Source organism: Ciona intestinalis, chromosome 1 (genome assembly GCF_000224145.3).
Source record: "Ciona intestinalis chromosome 1, KH, whole genome shotgun sequence".
In the NCBI taxonomy this organism is placed as follows: domain Eukaryota; kingdom Metazoa; phylum Chordata; class Ascidiacea; order Phlebobranchia; family Cionidae; genus Ciona; species Ciona intestinalis.
In genome coordinates, this window is record NC_020166.2 from 2971688 (window position 1) to 2989918 (window position 18231).

The 18231-nt window shown below is 32.5% G+C and overlaps 2 protein-coding genes and 1 long non-coding RNA gene across 6 annotated transcripts in view; 2 read left to right on the forward strand and 1 right to left on the reverse strand.

Moving 5' to 3' along the window:
- Positions 1 to 487: 487 nt before the first annotated feature.
- On the reverse strand, positions 488 to 2830 carry LOC104266804. Its single transcript, XR_717728.2, has 5 exons — positions 2691 to 2830; positions 2442 to 2481; positions 1730 to 1772; positions 1244 to 1295; positions 488 to 626 (listed from the first exon to the last, which is right to left on the reverse strand). It is a non-coding gene; the product is annotated as an uncharacterized LOC104266804 (long non-coding RNA).
- Positions 2831 to 4278: 1448 nt separating this feature from the next.
- On the forward strand, positions 4279 to 10005 carry LOC100180753 (L-gulonolactone oxidase). Of its 3 annotated transcripts, none has more exons than XM_002121987.4 (10): positions 4279 to 4614; positions 5097 to 5226; positions 5366 to 5548; positions 5891 to 5991; positions 6260 to 6383; positions 7290 to 7466; positions 7843 to 7994; positions 8366 to 8466; positions 8720 to 8819; positions 9095 to 10005. In XM_002121987.4, exons 1-10 carry the CDS (start codon positions 4462 to 4464, stop codon positions 9212 to 9214), a joined length of 1341 nt encoding a protein of 446 aa, XP_002122023.1. In that variant the 5' UTR covers positions 4279 to 4461; the 3' UTR covers positions 9215 to 10005. The 3 variants fall into 3 exon arrangements, with proteins under 3 accessions (XP_002122023.1, XP_018667597.1, XP_026694782.1); XM_018812052.2 differs by having other exon boundaries at positions 8720 to 8828; positions 9104 to 9182; XM_026838981.1 differs by lacking the exon at positions 4279 to 4614 and adding an exon at positions 4706 to 4794 and having other exon boundaries at positions 9095 to 9233.
- A 684-nt stretch (positions 10006 to 10689) lies between these two features.
- The window catches only part of LOC100176065 (ankyrin repeat and BTB/POZ domain-containing protein 1), a 9367-nt gene continuing 1825 nt past the window's right edge, over positions 10690 to 18231 (forward strand). The window contains exons 1-9 of one of the 2 annotated variants that reach the window (XM_002119633.5): positions 10690 to 10856; positions 11482 to 11544; positions 11854 to 11909; positions 12338 to 12482; positions 13920 to 14079; positions 14526 to 14688; positions 15106 to 15338; positions 16502 to 16669; positions 17536 to 17727. In XM_002119633.5, coding sequence (XP_002119669.3) covers positions 10798 to 10856; positions 11482 to 11544; positions 11854 to 11909; positions 12338 to 12482; positions 13920 to 14079; positions 14526 to 14688; positions 15106 to 15338; positions 16502 to 16669; positions 17536 to 17727 — 1239 coding nt within the window. In that variant the 5' untranslated portion in view covers positions 10690 to 10797. The remainder of the gene's footprint in view (positions 10857 to 11481; positions 11545 to 11853; positions 11910 to 12337; positions 12483 to 13919; positions 14080 to 14525; positions 14689 to 15105; positions 15339 to 16501; positions 16670 to 17535; positions 17728 to 18231) is intronic. The other variant, XM_026838951.1, reaches the window with a different exon arrangement.

Here is an 18231-nt window from a genome sequence, read left to right on the forward strand (position 1 = left end):
ATTGTCCAAAAGTTAGACTATTGGTATAAAGTTGAAAACTGGATTTGCGCAAGGGTCCGTAGACCATTTTGCTTTCACGTAAAGCACTTTTTATTTGGTGTTAATGATGTTCTTGTAAACTGCTTATTGTTGTGTGCTCGATTTTGTAGTTATCGATGTAGAGTGCAGGAGAAAATTCCCGTAGTAAAAGTTTTTGTTCATGAAGTGGAAAGGATCCAAGCCACTGAATACCAAATCGCCAAACTACGTGGTCTTACTTCCACACATTTTGTGAAATGGAATGCAGCCGTTTGTTAATGTTGTTACTGCAACCGTACTGTTGTTCGCGTAATTTTTATTGCAATAAAAAAAAAGAAAAAAAAAAAAAAGTTAACACCGGTTTTAAATTATACATGTATTTTGGTTTTTGAAGGATTGGGCAACATGTGCTTAGGCGTACAAACAGTCTTATACCAGCAAAAAAAAACTGGGGAAGAAACGCACAGGGTAATGTAAATAATCATGGTTTATTAGAATTACTGTGTATACAACTCATGACACACACATAACAAAGTACTGAAGACCAGATAATGTATTAACTTCCTATCAGATATTCTTTTCCAAATGCCCATCAACAGTAGGATTACCTAAAAAATACAATAGATAAGTTACTATCAAACCCAAAAGCTAATGTTTAGTATGGAGTTATATGTTATCAAGTCAGAAAAAAAGCCGCTGTTTATCGTTCATGAATAATCAGGCGGTAATTCCATTTTTCATCATTCTTTTGTTAATACTTAGTTATGGATGCAGTAATCAAAAGAAATTACTATAAACATATTTGTTCCACTAATTACATCCAAATAACTACTTTGCAAAGATGTGTTACAAATATTTGGAAACAAGAAAAAATTCAAGTTATAAAAAAAAGAATTTGAAATGCATGGTTTATTAGTCGTAAGTACTTATTACCTTCATCTCTTGATTATATATATTGTGAGGTGGGGGAGGACAGGGAAACCTTTTTTTCAATCTAGTTTCTTGCACCATTTGGCAATTAACAAAACATTCAAAGAAATATAAAAGACATCTTCATGACTTCCATAGCATCGACCGTTGTTAATTGTTTAAAACACCATTAGGATATTTGGATGTTGGGCTAAAGGTGTCCCATCTTCCCCTACCATACTATATATTATAACTACTTTTTTTAAATTAACAATTTTTTTAGATAAACTAAGCTCCTAAATTAAAGTTTTCTTACCAATAAAAAGTCAGAGCACTGAAGTCCAAAGGTGACTGTTGCAACATCAAACCTGAAAAGATTTAAACATTAGTAAACTTTATTTTAATTGAAGGCATGTTGTGATTAGTTACATAACTTTTAATCTTAAAAGTCAGAAAAAAAGCCGCTGTTTATCGTTCATGAATAATCAGGCGGTAATTCCATTTTTCATCATTCTTGAACAATATCTTATAAAATAAAAACTTTTAAACAAACTTATCTAAAAATTAACAACCAAAGTTAGATAGCACTTTATCAGCAACAACAAAGTGCCGAGTGCGTACACCATATATTTCTTTAAAAATTACAAGGTTTTAAAAAAGGAATAGAACTGACAATTTTGATTCAATAAAAATTTTAATTCCATTAGTATTTTCAACTAAAAAATCTGCAGACCATTAAAGTGTACGGTATTTTTTCTATAATATTATGGAATATGTTTAATGAAAAAAAAGCAATGCTTACCATGGTCAAAATGCGGAACGCAGTTTGTTGCAGATTGTCGAATCTACAAAATACAATTTTCTATATAAAGCACATAGGGAATTTTATATTCATAGTTACACTACCATTATTTTAGGTTATAGAAAAGTCAGAAAAAAAGCCGCTGTTTATCGTTCATGAATATCAGGCGGTAATTCCATTTTTCATCATTCTTTTGTAAATAATTATTAATTAATAAATACATTTAAACAAAATGTACTACAGTGCCAAATGAGGAACAGTTCTCACAAATGACGATAAATACTCATGATTTAATAACAATACAAATTACAGGATCTCATAATTTTGAACTCCTACAGCATTGCACGTACAGAGGAACTACAAGTCTACAACACTGTCACAAGTCCCTAATAAAACTACGGTTGCATACATTTTGGTTACTTCGACCAGAAATGTTACGCAGCCACTCAAAATGGCTTTTGAATTATCAAAATAACCAAAATATCTGCAACTGCGTAATGGTTCTTAACTAATTAAAAATGATTTGAGGCGTTGGACCAAAAAAATGTTTGTTAAACTCACATGGCCATTTGACATCTATTGGACGAGGTCGTATAGTGTTTTTGGTCAAAATAAACAAAATACCTGCTACCGCTTGCAACACTTAGTTTTATTAAAGACCCCACTGTTACTAACAAAACCTTAATATACTAAAAAGTAACAAGATGCTTACCATAATAAAATGCAGGGCAGTCAAGTTTGACGCATCAGAACTGCAAAAAAAACTTCTATTAGAACAATAACATGATACGGTTAGAGAACAATATGATAATTAGTAAAGTCAGAAAAAAAGCCGCAGTTTATCATTCATTATACATCAGGCGGTAATTCCATTTTTCATCATTCTAAAACTGTAATTAATCAACGATTCGGTGAAATACTTTTACATACTTTGTACTTAATAACGAAGTATATAACTCACCTACTGTAAAATCACAATAACAGTGAATGCTACTTCCACCTGAAAAACAGTAGAATTAAAACGACAAAAAGACTAAATTAACAAATGTAAATATACTCACTTGGAAAGAACATAACAGAGAGCATAAATTTAAAGTCTTATTATCTTTTTTTTACACATTTAATGTTTATTATATATAATCTGCACTAATACAAAAAAGTACAACAACATGGAAGAGAAAAAGTTTATTTTCTTTGATTTTTCTCGTTACTGCCTCAAAAGAGACTCCACCACTCGTCCAGCTGCATTAATCCAACTGAAAGAAAAGATAATACCTTGTAAAACAGGAAAGAGGCATTTAGGAAAATACTTCATCACTAATGAGCAAGATTTTTCTTTACAGATAGTTAGATGTTATCAAAAAGTCAGAAAAAAAGCCGCTGTTTATCGTTCATGAATAATCAGGCGGTAATTCCATTTTTCATCATTCTTTTGTAAATACATAAGTTATAATGTTGCATTCAATGATAAAAAACGTATGAATAATATTATACAGATTTTCTGGTATGACCTACAATGCGCACACTAAGCCACATAAAACTTCTTACAATTACCAAACACAGTATCTTTTATAATTAATCAGTACATTAGCAATGCTGTGGTTTTGAAATCGGAATATTGGGTATATAAATGATATTATAACATGCAAAGGCATACAACATACCTTTTGGAATCCAATGTCCTTAGCGAATTCGCGGAAACATTGACGGGAGATGTTTAATCCATATTTTCTAATGAGACCGTGCTTATTTCCGGTGATTCGGCTAAAAACATTAACAACTTAAATACTAATCAGTATATAAAACCAAAAATCTCAAAGAAAAATTTGCGGGCTAATAAACACTGTATATTAAGGTCAAACGACATTATAAATTGAAACTTTCGCCTAAATAACAAAATATAATAATAGACGGATGTCAAAACTTATTTAAACTTACCAGAATCGGGATCCACGGCCGTATTTCCTCGGATGAGAATGCCAGATATTTTGATGACCCATCTTAGTAACAGCTTGAGTGTCGAAAAGAAATTTTAAACCGAATTGGCTTGTGGGTAAAATCGGACAAACACGAGGTGACGCACAAGCGTTTATTGTTTAGGGGAATTTAAATGACAGGAGAACAGTTTACGTAACTGGCAGCTTATTACTACGAATATGGACGTAAAAATATGTCAAACAATATTACCACGAATAGGATGTAGCGATAACCTAAACTTTACGATTTTGATAAACATTCTCAAACGTTTGTTGTTACGTGCCGATATAGTATGTGATATGACACTGTGGCTGTAGCACACATATGTCTAACCACGAACAACCTATAATTGTTAAAGGTGTCTTAGTAATCTGTCCTATACCATGCGGGTCAAACATTTGTTGCAACACGGTGATGCCGTACCGTTTGATTGATTGGGCCTTAGAAACGCAAAAGCCCAAGTCACGATGATGAAGTATACCAGTTATATAATCTGGTATTTTACGAATGACTAAAACATCAAAAATAGTCGCAATCTTAGGTAGAAGCTATAAGCTTTTGTGATGGGTTGCGCTTTAACTCGAAAGTCGAAAAAGAGAAACGCTTACATGGCGCAGCGAAGGGAATAAAAGCTTTATTGACGTCAATTAGAATTCCCTGCAACGGATCGCCGGGGGAGGTCTAGGGCGAAAGGGAAGTCTTATTCGTCGATGTTTGCAAACGCATACGCACCATAATTTGTCGAGTGCAGTAATATGACAAGTTTTGATATCAGCCAGGGCAAGTCGGGTTACCGGTTCTATAATTGGTCAAAAACCTATTCTGCTTCGCCGGAGTTGTATTTTGAACCAAGATCCGATAATGAACTGAGAAATATTTTATCTAGGGCGAAAGAAAACAAAAAAACAGTAAGTGATCCAAATTAATTAAGCATATGTTTTATGAAAGCCTATATTGGACCAAAGAAAGGCATTTCTAAGAACTTAGTATTGAACATAATCACGTCCCGACTATCATTAGCACGATTAATCGTTTAAATTCCCACGCGCACGTGACATTTTTAACGTTAACGGACAGTATTATAGTAGGTACGGGTAAAATGGGTAATATTTTAATTCTCGTTTCTAATCTTATTTGGTGACGATCAAAAAATTACATAACCGTATCTTCACTAGTCACTCCTCTAATTGAAAGATGTTAATTGCTTTCATAAAGACAATGAAGAAATATAGGATTTAGCTGTAATTATATCCCATCTTACCCCACAGTACAATGAACTAGTATGCGACCAATAACACTGTAATACCAATGTTAAGCCTTAATAAATATCATCATTTTGAACACATTTCATAGTATAGGATATAGTTCTTTAATAATTTCTTTTTTTTAGGTAAAAATCGTTGGCGGTGGATTATCTCCTTCAGACATTGCATGTACAAATGACTTCATGATCTCACTGAAACATTTGAACAGAGTTTTGGACGTTGATGCCAAGAGATGTACAGTAACTGTTGAAGCAGGTCTGAAATTAAACATTTTGTTCAAATGCACATTATATTACCTGCAAACAAATTCATTTTTAAGCCATTTAAAAATTGAAAAAAATACCCTATATTATCTACTGTTAATTAAAAAAGTAACATGAAATTTTTCATTCAGGTGTTACTATAAATGAATTAAATGAAAACATTCTTCCGTCACATGGTTTATCTCTTATTAATTTGGGATCCGTATCCGGTCAGACAGTTGGAGGTATTATAGGAACTGGGACCCATGGGTCAGGAGAAAAATTTGGCTCTTTTGCAACTCATGTGTTAGAGCTGGTTCTTATGAAAGCAGATGGTAAATTGCATTAAAAATTACATTTGATACATTTCATGTATATATATATTAAATTAAGCATGTTAAAATCTGAAGTTGTTTGGTAACAAACTGATTTTTAACTGCTTTTACTGCAGCATTCATTTCAATTATATTTTGTATAACAATTAAATAAAGGTTATTTTAATTTATCATAGTTGTGACATTGACAATTGACATATATATGTATATATATATATATATATATATAGGCTGTTATGTTTCCATTGAACCTGCCTAGAAAATTGGTGTTTTATGCACGTAAATAGTAAATGCAGATTATTCTCAAAGTGTTTTACAACGTATCTTCTTGTTCTATTTTAGGTACCATTTTACGTTGCTCTCAACAAGAAAATGCAGAAATATTTTCTGCAGCTTGTTGCCATCTTGGGATTCTTGGAATCATTTTAAGTGTCAAGCTACAGGTACGACCTTAGTTTAGCTGCAGAATTAAAATATTAAATAAAAAAAAAATTAAATCCTAGTGTGGCCGGAAAACGACAGTCATTTTAACACGGGTGTCCTGTTTTATACACCTTGTGCCCGTTTATAAATTACTAAAGTGTAACCTTGCTGTTAAGTGTCTTGCCTAAAGATGCATACACTCACACCAATTGCAGCGATGTGACTTGAACCCATTACCTCTGGGTTAGAGGCAGGCGCGCAAAAAATTAATATTTAACTTTTACCCAGTGTGAAGCTGCATTTATGTTGCATGAGAAGAAAGCTTCATCAAAACTTGAAACAGTTCTCATAGATTTGAATGAACATGTCTCATCTGCCCAGCATTTTCAATTTGTGTGGTTCCCACATACTGGTAATATAGAGTTAATTATATATGCATATGCAGTAACTGTTTAATACTGTTAAATATAACTCTTTATCTTCTAATAAATGTCATAAGAGACACACCCCCTTTTCTTATTGAATAAATATGTCTTGGTATGTGCGAGTAATGGGTTTGGACTTTGGGCATAACTGAGAGCATGTTAATAACCCATTTGTGGTTTGTATTCATACTATATGTGGGGTGTTTATCCACATAGTATATCAGCTGTACTCTATTACCCTTTTTGCATGGTAAAAAGTTAATGCGAATAGCGATCCACATTAACTCGCCGTATGATAACTCACTAACCACATTATTTTGCATGGTTATTGGTTTATGTGCATATCAACATTGAGTTAGCTTTTTTAGCGCAATATTGTTAAATCTAGTTTATAAAATAAGTTTTGATACTTTATGGTGCTATTACCAACTAAAAACTGTAAAAATAATACCCGAAAAAAAGGCTCTTGAAAGTGAAACTGTACTTCCACCATACTTTTCTTTACTCGCATAATGCGAGTAACAACCAACCTACAGCAGATGACACACTTATGAAGTTATGCGTGTTAACTTTGTTTTTGCGAGTAAATATGCGAGTACTTACGTGCATAAAAGTGACCATGCAAAAAGGGTAAAAAAGGGTATACATATACAACAAATAGATAAAAAAAAAAGGGTATACATATACAACAAATAGATAAACCCTTTAGTTTATACACTACACAATAACATATATTATATAGTAAATCAATTGACTATTATATACAATATACTTTTAGTTTATTAAAATACTGGTAAAAACAAGGAACAATCAGGCATGACTTCAATATTATTATGTCTAATTAGGACATTAGCTTACTTTGTAGTCTATAACTTTATTTTTAATTTCAACAGACAATGTGGTTACTATTGCCCGAAACAGAACCAGACGTTTAAAATTAGTTAAGAATAATTGGTTTAAAGACATCATTATTGGTCACCACCTACTTGAGTTTTGTTTGTGGATTGCAACTTTCTTTTCAAGCATAGTTCCGCTCATCACTTCTGTATTCTTTAAATTTTGTTACGAAGGTACATTAGATTACTGCTATATCATACACACATGTTTTTTGTAAGTGCAGTGATTTTTTAACCTATTAGACTAAAAACATTACCTAAAACTTGGGGGACCCAACCTTAACTACATTTTACAAAACCATAAGCATAAAGTATACACATATTAGACAACCTAATCTCAACAAAAGTTACTGTAGTAAGACAGCAACCCACTCAAAGAAAGAAACTACATTTGTGATAACTGGTAACCGGGCACGAGGTGTATGAAACATAACACCATTGTTATAACCGCTGCCCTTGCCACACTAGAATAGATAAGTTACTTACATTCATTTATTTTCTTTTAAATTAATATTTAAGGAGCACTGGTTTAATCTTTAGTTACTTCCAGGTTCTTCTGAGTGTATCGACCGCAGTGATAAAATATTCAACATAGATTGTCTCTTTAAACAATATGTGACTGAGTGGGCAATACCAAGGAGGCATACGGCTATTGTATTGAGAGAAATGAAGAATTGGATTGAAAACAATCCTGACTGTAAGGTAGAGAAATATATTTGCAAATTATACGCACTTTATGTATGAATGAATGTAACTTGCTTTATCTTTGTGTGAGAGGAAAACGACACACCTTATAATAGCGTTGTTTTGTTAAATACACTTCGTACCAGATTAAGAGTTACCATGTATTGCATAATAGTATTTTACTCAGTTCATCCGAAAGTACGACATATTCATCCGAACAACAAATCGTATTTTTATCCACTGTGCTTAAGCGTGGAACAGAAGCATGTTTATTAAAACTGCCACTGTGTCAGTTCATTAAATGGCTTTGATACTTTAATGAAGGAAACACAAATACAATCTTACATCTTGTATTAAATTTTAAAAATACAAACGTGTTTGTTTTATAGATTCATTTCCCAGTTGAAGTACGGTTCGTACAAAAGGACAATATAATGATGGCCCCATCATGTGAACAAGATGTAACTTACATTGGTATTATCTCATATAGGTAAGGTCATTCAGTTTATCTTGTGAAATGGTACAATACCTAACTATAATTGTTCTAACGTGTGTCTTTGCAATTTCAATACTGCCACCATGTCAGTATAAATATTGTATAGCTACAATATCAAGTTAGCTTTTTAGCTACAATATGATCTACCTTTTCAATTAGAATATAAATAAGAAAAACATAAAACTCTGCCCTAAAAAAAATTTTTCTTTTTTTTGTTTTTTTTTCATTGTACTGTATTTTATCATAGACCTTATGGTAAGCTAGTGCCACATGATAAGTGGTTTACATTCTACGAAAACTTGGCTTTGAAATATGGAGGGCGACCCCACTGGGCAAAGGATCACAAGGTGAATTAATACTTTTATGCCCTTTCTATGTTACTGCAATAGATTATGCTTATATATATCTTATTTCCACTGTCAAGTTTGCCTGCTTTGGTATTTTTTTATTAACATGTGTATAACATTGGTATAAGTTAACAGCAAATATTGACACATGCTAGCAGAAGTAATAGCGTTGAACTTTGGTGGCAGATGCTTGGGCTAAAGGCTGACGCGTTAACTACTCTGCCTGGCAAAATGCATGACTTGGTATCGTGTTTAAAGTCATTTATTTGTTGCAGGTTAATTCGCAAACATTTCAACAAATTTATCCCAACTTTAATAAGTTTATGAAGTTGAGAAGTGAACTCGACCCAGACAACTTGTTTTTAAATGAATATTGGAAAAGAATTTTGAAGTGACACTGTTAAATGAAAAAAGCTTATTTTGTAAAACTTTTCTGAATTATACTTGTCTCTTTTCATTGTTTAATTTAAAGATAATAATAATTAAATACCTCTACTTGCAGAATTTTTAACACCAATTTATTAAATTACATTTATTTTAAACCTTTTTAATAGTAGTATTTACTATGTATAATTCGTTGTTAAAGTTAAACATGAAGCTAAAACTATAACATCCTGAGTGACTCTGTGGTAAACTCTTTTGTATTTAAAAACTACTGTATTTCATGGGATCTTACTTAAGTTGTCATTGTAGGTAATTACTAATTTTCCATTGCTTAACTGTTATCTCTATATTATACTGTAGCATTTATTTTAGCATGAACATTTTCTTTAATTTATAACCCACTGCTGTAGCAATTAGTGGTGCCAAAGTTAGGCCTCATTGTTCATGTAACTTATATAGGTGTCTTTATAAATACATATATGTGTGGGTATGGGTATACATTTGTGCATGTCATTATTTGTGTTTAATAAGATATTATACTCCCAAGTTATTGATGCAATCTGTTTAATAGGCAACAAGTGTTCAAATCACACACTAACAGTAACAGTAATATTTAATAGCCAATCTGGTAAAAGTATGAACAAAAAACTGTGGATAGATGACAGTATAGCTTTAAATATTTATTGTGGTTAATATTTGTACCATGCTCTTCTGTACCTGCTATTTTTTTATTTGAATTTATATTGTTGTGAAACACGATATCATTGAAATTAAATAAGCACTAAAGTTGTGGCGTAAAAAAGGTCCACATTTTTTACAAAAAGGAAACTGAAGCAGCAAAGTTTAGCAAAAATGTGTATATAGATTAAGATAATTATTCAAGAAAATCTCGTAATTGTATCACCACAAAGTTACAGGTAATGGTTTAGTAAGTATAGATAGAGCTGCAGATATGTTAAATTTGCATAAAGTCCGTGCATTATCAGTGCATATAAACACGTCACTTAAAATCAAATTGGAAAGAGTAGCCTATTAAAATATATCTTACCATTGCAAAATTGATTTCATTAAAACATGTATTAGTACCAAAACGAGGATTGGTAGACCTGCTTTAGACCCACTCTTGGATTAAACACAATGTTAATATATGAGAATTTGACTATGTATTAACTATTAACATTGATGAATCAACTGTGTTATTAAATCTTTCTGACGTAGTAACACGTGACCTACGACCTCCGCATTGTTGTGATCACGTGACACTACGTCAGAAAGGGCGACCAGCTGACAGTGTAAATATTATTATCAGAAGGAAACAGCAAATGCATTCAGTAACATCAATTTAATCGTTTGTGTTGCTAATTTAAGCAGTATTGTTTTATTTTAAAGTGTTTGCATTCACTGTGGTACATTTAAAACAGCTTATTTTTGATTTGTCAGCGAATTGACCGCGGTTTTTGTAATTGTATGTTAAAAACAAACATTTTTTCGTCTGGGGATATAATAAAGATTTTTGTAACGCTGGGTTATATGTGCTGCTGATTGAGAGAACTTTTATCCTACTATACATCAATGAATTTAAGCAATATTAGAAATGACTTATCAAGCTCAGTTATTTCAATGTTGCAGAGAAGGAGATCTACAAAAGGCACAGTAAGTTATCTTAACTATAAGTGTCTGCATAAGTGTCTCTATAATGCTTGCTATTCACATTTATCTGATATGGAGACAGTTTAGTTATTTGTTTGATTAAAAAGAAGGTCCCATGTCCAACAGCCTAGAGGCAAGCTGACCATGGATATCTATTTACTGCCATGTGTTTGACTTGTGTGTCCTTGGACAAGACATTAACTGCTGTAATCAAGCAGCCACTAATAGATTGTTCAAAACAGTCAGACACATGCAAAGTCAACTGCATACATTTGTAAAAGAATTTTATAAAACCTTGAATGACTGTGCATTAAAAAATATGTAACCTACTATGGCAGGGAAAGGACAGTTCTTATATTTCATACACCTTGTATCTGCTTCTGAGTTACCACATATATAGCTTTGTGGGTCCTTATTTTTTAAGTATTTTTTATTTTGTCTTTATGTCTAGGTCACTTTCGTACGTACACGGGTTTTAGGGTAATGGGCCAAATCTGGTCTAAATCCTAGGTCCTCGAGGACCTCACCCATACAGAATAAAAATGGGAAAAAGTCTAGCTGACGATTTTGACAATCTATTAGTGACCAAGGGGTTAAACGAATTAATCTAATTGCTTTGATATTACAGGTTTCTGCATGAGGAGAAAGATGTGGATCTAAACTTAAGAGACATCTGGGACAGTTCCCCACTGTATGTTTGTATGTTATAACTTTATAGTTATACGACTACTTTAAAAACTTCAATGGTAGCCGTAGGAGGTTTCTTTTATGGATACCAGAGTGTCCACTACGCTAAGCATAAGAAAAGAATTATAAAAAACAGACAAGTTAAAGTTAGGCATATTACATAAAAACTGCTGTACTCTGTGTGTATAGCTATTTTACTGTGTGTGTTACAATTTTATTATACTAGGTTCTAGTAATCTTTAGAAATAATATGCAATTATGTTAACAAAAACCTATGAAAACAAAAAACTACTTTACATTTCATTTTTTCCAGTTACTACGCTTGTTTATGTGGGCATTTTGAACTAGTGGAGTACCTGCTACAAAATGGTAAGTTCTGTTTTTGTATTTGGATCTAGCCCAAAAAATACTAAATTAGGAATACCAATTTAAGTTTTAAAAACCATTATAACATTAACAGTTCACTTTTGAAACTGTTTAATTTGTTTTTTAACAATTTGATTTCATTACGAAAGTTGTGAGTATATGGGTAGGCTATATAATTCTGTAAATAAATATAGATATTTCAAATGGAACGATAAATAAGAATGAAAACATGAACCATCTTACCCCAACCTAATACAATACAACCAATTTCACCGCTTCAAGATTTTAATTTCATTAAACATTTCACACATTTTTTAATTTAGGAATTTTTATTATACATTTTACACGAATTTTTTTTTAAGGATTTTAATTATACATTTCACATTCAAAAAAAAAGTTATCATACATTTTACACAAATTGTTTTTTTAAGGAGCTAAATGTGTTGAGAACAGCTTTGATGGAGAGAGATGCTTGTATGGTGCACTTACCAATGACATTAAAAACCTCATCAAAAATTGGAAACAAGTTCATACAAGGGGACTTAGAAGGGAGAGGCATTATGATATGATGCGATCGTGAGTTTTTATCAATATTTATTTGTTTGTCTATGTGTGCTTAGTCGGGCTTAAGAAAACAGAACATATTTGAATTTTGTTTATAGTAGGGCGGAGGAAAGTGTGACACCTTCAGCACAGAATGTCCAAATATCCTGATCATGTTTTAAACAATTAGCAGCGATATAGTTTTATAACTATTTGAATTTTCTTTGTTTACTACTAAATTTGACGACTGACGAGAAAATAGAATGAAAAGGTGTCCCATCTTCCCCCACTCTAGTACAGATGTAGTAATTGGTACATAAAGTTAACATGGCAGCAACTGTCACTGATTGAGGTATTTGCTTTTGCTGCAAACATATTGCTACAACAGCTTGTTAGTATTCGATTCCAGTGCATTTTTTTTGTAAAAAATGCATATTTTTAATAACCCCAATTATATTGCATTCACAAAAAAACATGCAACACATTTATGCAGTAGATTGTGCTCCCACAGCAAATTTCTAGGCTATACAAAGTTAAGGAATAAATGCAAACAAATTTTTAAAAGACATATTGTCAAAAATTAAAAAATAGTTAAGGAAACGTAGGCTACCAGAAAAATACAAGAGAAAAAATATATTAGTAACACCCATTGCATTATAAACCAATACATTCTGTACGTCATAAAATATAAATACACATACAATTATCAATACCACACAATAACTCATCCTTTTAAATTTGACAGCAATTACGCATTTATTACACCATGTGTGTAGGTGGTATTATTCTAAATCTGGCGTATGATGTAATATGACGTATAAAAATAATTTAATAATGTCGTTGTATTATCATAGGTTGTCATTAAATTCAGATATGGTGAAATATTGACACTAACACCCACGCAGATGTGCGTGTGTGAGCTTTTGATGTGATTCATTCATTTACTCATATCACTATGCAATTGCAACTGTGACCATTGCGTATGGCTGGGAAATGGGCCAACTCAGCCTAAATTCCAGGTCATATTGCAAACCTTACTGCAGTATACCATATAGAATAGAAGGTTTATGACATTTAAAATAACATTGAAGACTGAAAAACAATATAAATCGAAAAAAATCACCTTGGTAAATCTTTAAAAGTAATACTAAAATAAACATTTATACATATGTGTATATATATTACATACATGTGACATATATACATATATATATATATATATATATATATATACAGTGGCGCAGCCAGGGGGGTTTAGGGTGTCGCGACCCCCCCTCTTTTAAACCAAAAATAAAACTTAATTTAAAAAAATTAAAAAAAAATTTTTTTGAAAATTTTGAAAATTTATTGATTAAAACCCCCCAATTTTTTTTCTGGCTGTGCCATATATATTATTTTTGTTAAATTATTTTTTTAAGTTAAAACAAATAAAATGAATAACTTTACAAATAATATTTGATTTAATTCTAGATTGCTGGACAAAGGGAGCTTTTATGATGTCATAATGAATGTGCATGGTCGTCAGTTTAAAGTACATCGCTACATATTATCAGCGAGGTCTGAATATTTTGCCGACGCCTTTAGTAATAAATGGAAGAATGTTGATGAAGTTAATATCAGTCACCATGCGGTGAGTTGGGCTATATTTTTGTGTGATGAAGTGTTTTTATAATGCACTGGTTTTTGTATGATGCAGTGGTTCTATTGCAGTTTTGCAAACCATTAAAATTGCTCCAAAAAGGTGTGCAACCTGGGGGCCACGGCCTAAAGGCCTGTACATTTTTAGGGTATATATGGTAACTAGTAATTTACTAAATTTGCATAAATTGTACAAAATATTTATCCAAATGATAGCTTTTAAAGTACACAAGTCACAATCAATATAATGGATAATAGTCTGGGGCCATCAGCCGCACAAAAAATTAAAAAATGAATAAAAGTAACATACATGGTAACTAGTACGCTGGCACAAGGTGTATAAAACAGAACACACGTTTTTAACGACTGTCGTTTTCCAGCCACGCGAGGATAAAGTAACTTACATACAATGTTTACGTACTACTACCACTTTCACAGGTAACAGCAGATGCATTTGCTTGCCTTTTGCAATACCTATACACAGGTAGAATGGACATACAATGTGATATGGTTGGTCAAGTAAAAAGACTCGCTAAAAATTGCCGTCTGGATTTATTACATCAAGAAATAATTAAAGTTGAATTAAGGGTAGATGAATTGGGTAAGTTATGGTTTATTATATTAGGTTTATATCTTATGTACATGGCTTATAAAATATTTTTTTGGTAAGTTTGAATACAAACAACTTATTTATACAATTTTCTTCATTTTCATAGGTGTTGGTTTAAAATAAAAAAATATGGTTTAAAAATAAAGACAATTGTCATATTGAAACTGACTAGAAAATTCATGATATAGTAGGGTGGGGGAAGACGTGACAACTTTAGCACATATTATCCAAATATCCAAATCGTGTATAAACAATTTACAACGGTCTATGGGAGATGTGAAAATACTGTTTATAATTCTTTGAATATTCTTTGTTTACTACCAAATAGGACGAGAAAATACACAGTAAAACTGTCCCATTTCCCCCCACCCTACAATAACTAACATATCCCACACACACACATTGCAGTTCGATTGAAACCACAAATGAAGAAAAGAGTTAAAGTGTTCAGCATTGAAGGGGAAGTATGCATGTCAGTGTTTCGAGACGATTTACGTAAGCTTGTCGACCATGTTATTCCCCCTTCTCTACATGACTGGGTAGAAGATGGGATTCTTCCTTTTACGAAAATGTGGCGGGAAACGCTGCTGTTTCCTGATGTTTGCTTCAATATAGACAACCATCTGTTCTTGGGCCATAAAGTAAGGATCATGTATGAATGCATGGGGTAGCATGTATCATTACCCCAAGTTTAAAATGGATGAGACATATTTTCTGTTAGCACTCTATTTTTACACTTTTTTTGTTTTGTTTTTTTACAAGTTTATGTGTCGCTACAAACAAGCAGGGCTAAATTATTCATTCAACACAATTATCAAAAAGTTCCCCATGTTTTATGCTGCGATTTCTACTGCATTTTAACAATATCACCTTAGACTTTATCAAAAGTTTAAATAGTGTGAACTCAACATTATTATTGCTGTAACTATATATAATGAAAGCATGTCAGATTATTATGTGTTTAATGTATTAAAATTATCACTTATATATTATATATGTAAATATGTACCTTTAAATATTTTTATTAAAATATAAACATTTATTTATATATTAATACCATGTGTGGGTAAAGGGGTTGGAACTTGTCCCAAAAACAGAGGATAATTGGTTCAAAGCTTACCGCTGCGCAACTTAACAATTACCAATTTCCTTAACCCAATAGTCACCAATGGGCTACCCAAACTGAAAAAAACAATCACCCACTAGTTCTAACACAAGCCGACTAAGTTTTATAATACACTTCAAATTGTTCAACCACACGCAGATAAATAAATAAAATTCCTTCATTCTAGGCCATATTCTGTGCATGAAAAGCAATCACCCACATCGTTACATGTTAACACAAGCGGACTAAGTTCTATAATAAATTTCTAATTGTTCAACCACACGCAGATAAATAAATAACATTCCTTCATTCGAGGCCATATTCTGTGCATGAAAAGCAATCACCCACATCGTTACATGTTAACACAAGCCGACTAAGTTTTATAAAACACTTCTAATTGTTCAACCACACGCAGATAAATAAATAACATTCCTTCATTCGAGGCCATATTCTGTGCATGAAAAACAATCACCCACATCGTTACATGTTAACACAAGCCGACTAAGTTTTATAAAACACTTCTAATTGTTCAACCACACGCAGATAAATAAATATCATTCCTTCATTCGAGGCCATATTCTGTGCATGAAAAGCAATCACCCACATCGTTACATGTTAACACAAGCCGACTAAGTTTTATAAAACACTTCTAATTGTTCAACCACACACAGATAAATAAATATCATTTCTTTATTCCAGGCCATATTCTGTGCATGTAGTGATTACTTCACTGCTTTATTTGAAGATCATTTCCTGGAAAATAGTTTCCATTCTGGCACACGAGTCTTACCAATGATCACCCTCACCCATATAAGTCCACAGATATTTAAAAACGTTGTGGTATCCATGTATTCAGATGAGGTTGAGGTTCGTATATATTTGGTATTTTGTGACATGATACTTTTTTGTCCTGTAAATAAGTTCTGTAGAGCTGTTTGAAACAGAAAACATGTGTTGTAATGACTGTCTTTGCCCCTTAATTTTGTAAAGGTGTATGAAACAGAACACCTGTGTTATAATGACCGCCATTGCCCCGCCAAAAACACTCATGTTAAAATGAATGTCAATGCCCCGCCAAAACGACCTGTATTATAATGACTAACTGCCATTGCCCTTTAATTCTGTAGAGGTGTATGAAACAGAAAACCTGTGTTATAACGACTTTCATTTTCCCGCCATGCAAAGATAAAAATAGGTTACATTAATTCAAATAATCTTCCTTAAAGCTTGGGATAATTTGTTTAACTTTTCAGTTACAGTTTTTGCCTATTATTTATATATATTATTTATGAGAGACGTCCTCGTTTAATTAAACACCTTAGATCTAATGTGTTTGCTCACCATATTTGTAATAACTAAAAAATTTCCAGTCTAGTAAACTTGGTCTGGAACGTAATTTTAACTATGTGCTGTTCTGTATGGTTGACCAACTGCGTTAAGATGCTGTGTTTATGGTTGAGCTACTCTGAAAGTGTGTTCCGAAATTGACTTTCCAAATGCCCTGTTTAACTCAACAATGATCATGAGCTTTTTTAGGGTGTAACGGACCAAATCTGGCTTAAATTCTTGGTTCTCAAGGATCTTGCCCATATAAAACATAATATAAGGTTTTTAATTTAAATTCCATTCTATGTGGGTGAGGTTTGCAGCGTTGCACGCCATGGGTCCTAGGATTTAGGCCAAGATTTGCCCATTCTTGCAAAAAAATGATGCACTTCTGCTTATTCTTACAGTTTACAAGCATGGATACAGCATATGAGACAATGTGTACGTCACATATGTTGTTGTTTCATGGACTTACAAGGCGTTGTGGGCAAATACTTGGCCAGCATTTGGACGAGAGTAATCTGTTCCCTTTGTTGGAAGTGGCGAGAAATTTTGACCTTCCAAAACTCGAGGATATGTGTGCCATGTACATGGCAAAGGTAAAATAATCACCCACAAAGTAACATACATCGTAACTCATAAGCTGGCACGAGGTGTTACACCCGTGTTATAATGACTGTCGTTTCCTGGCCATGTGAGGGTTAAATAAGTTACATTCAAAATGCTGTGTATGAGATATGAATATGTTATTAAATGAAATTTCATCTCTTCGGTCACGATAACAAAGAACGGAAAAATTTACAAAAGCGAAAAGACGTGTAGTAACGGTAAAACAACAATTGTTGAAACATGCCTATTGTTAAAAAGGAACGAAATAATGTTTTAAATAAAATGCATGACCGTTACACCCTACAGACAATACAATGTAAATTAAGTAAACAGCACCTAAAACTAACATACATGGTAACTCGTAAGCTGGCACGAGGTGTTAAACCCGTGTTATAACGACTGTCGTTTTCCAGCCACGCGAGGATAAAGTAAGTTACATTCATTCATTTATATTGTACATGATGCCAATATGAACCCCTTATACATGTGTAAAC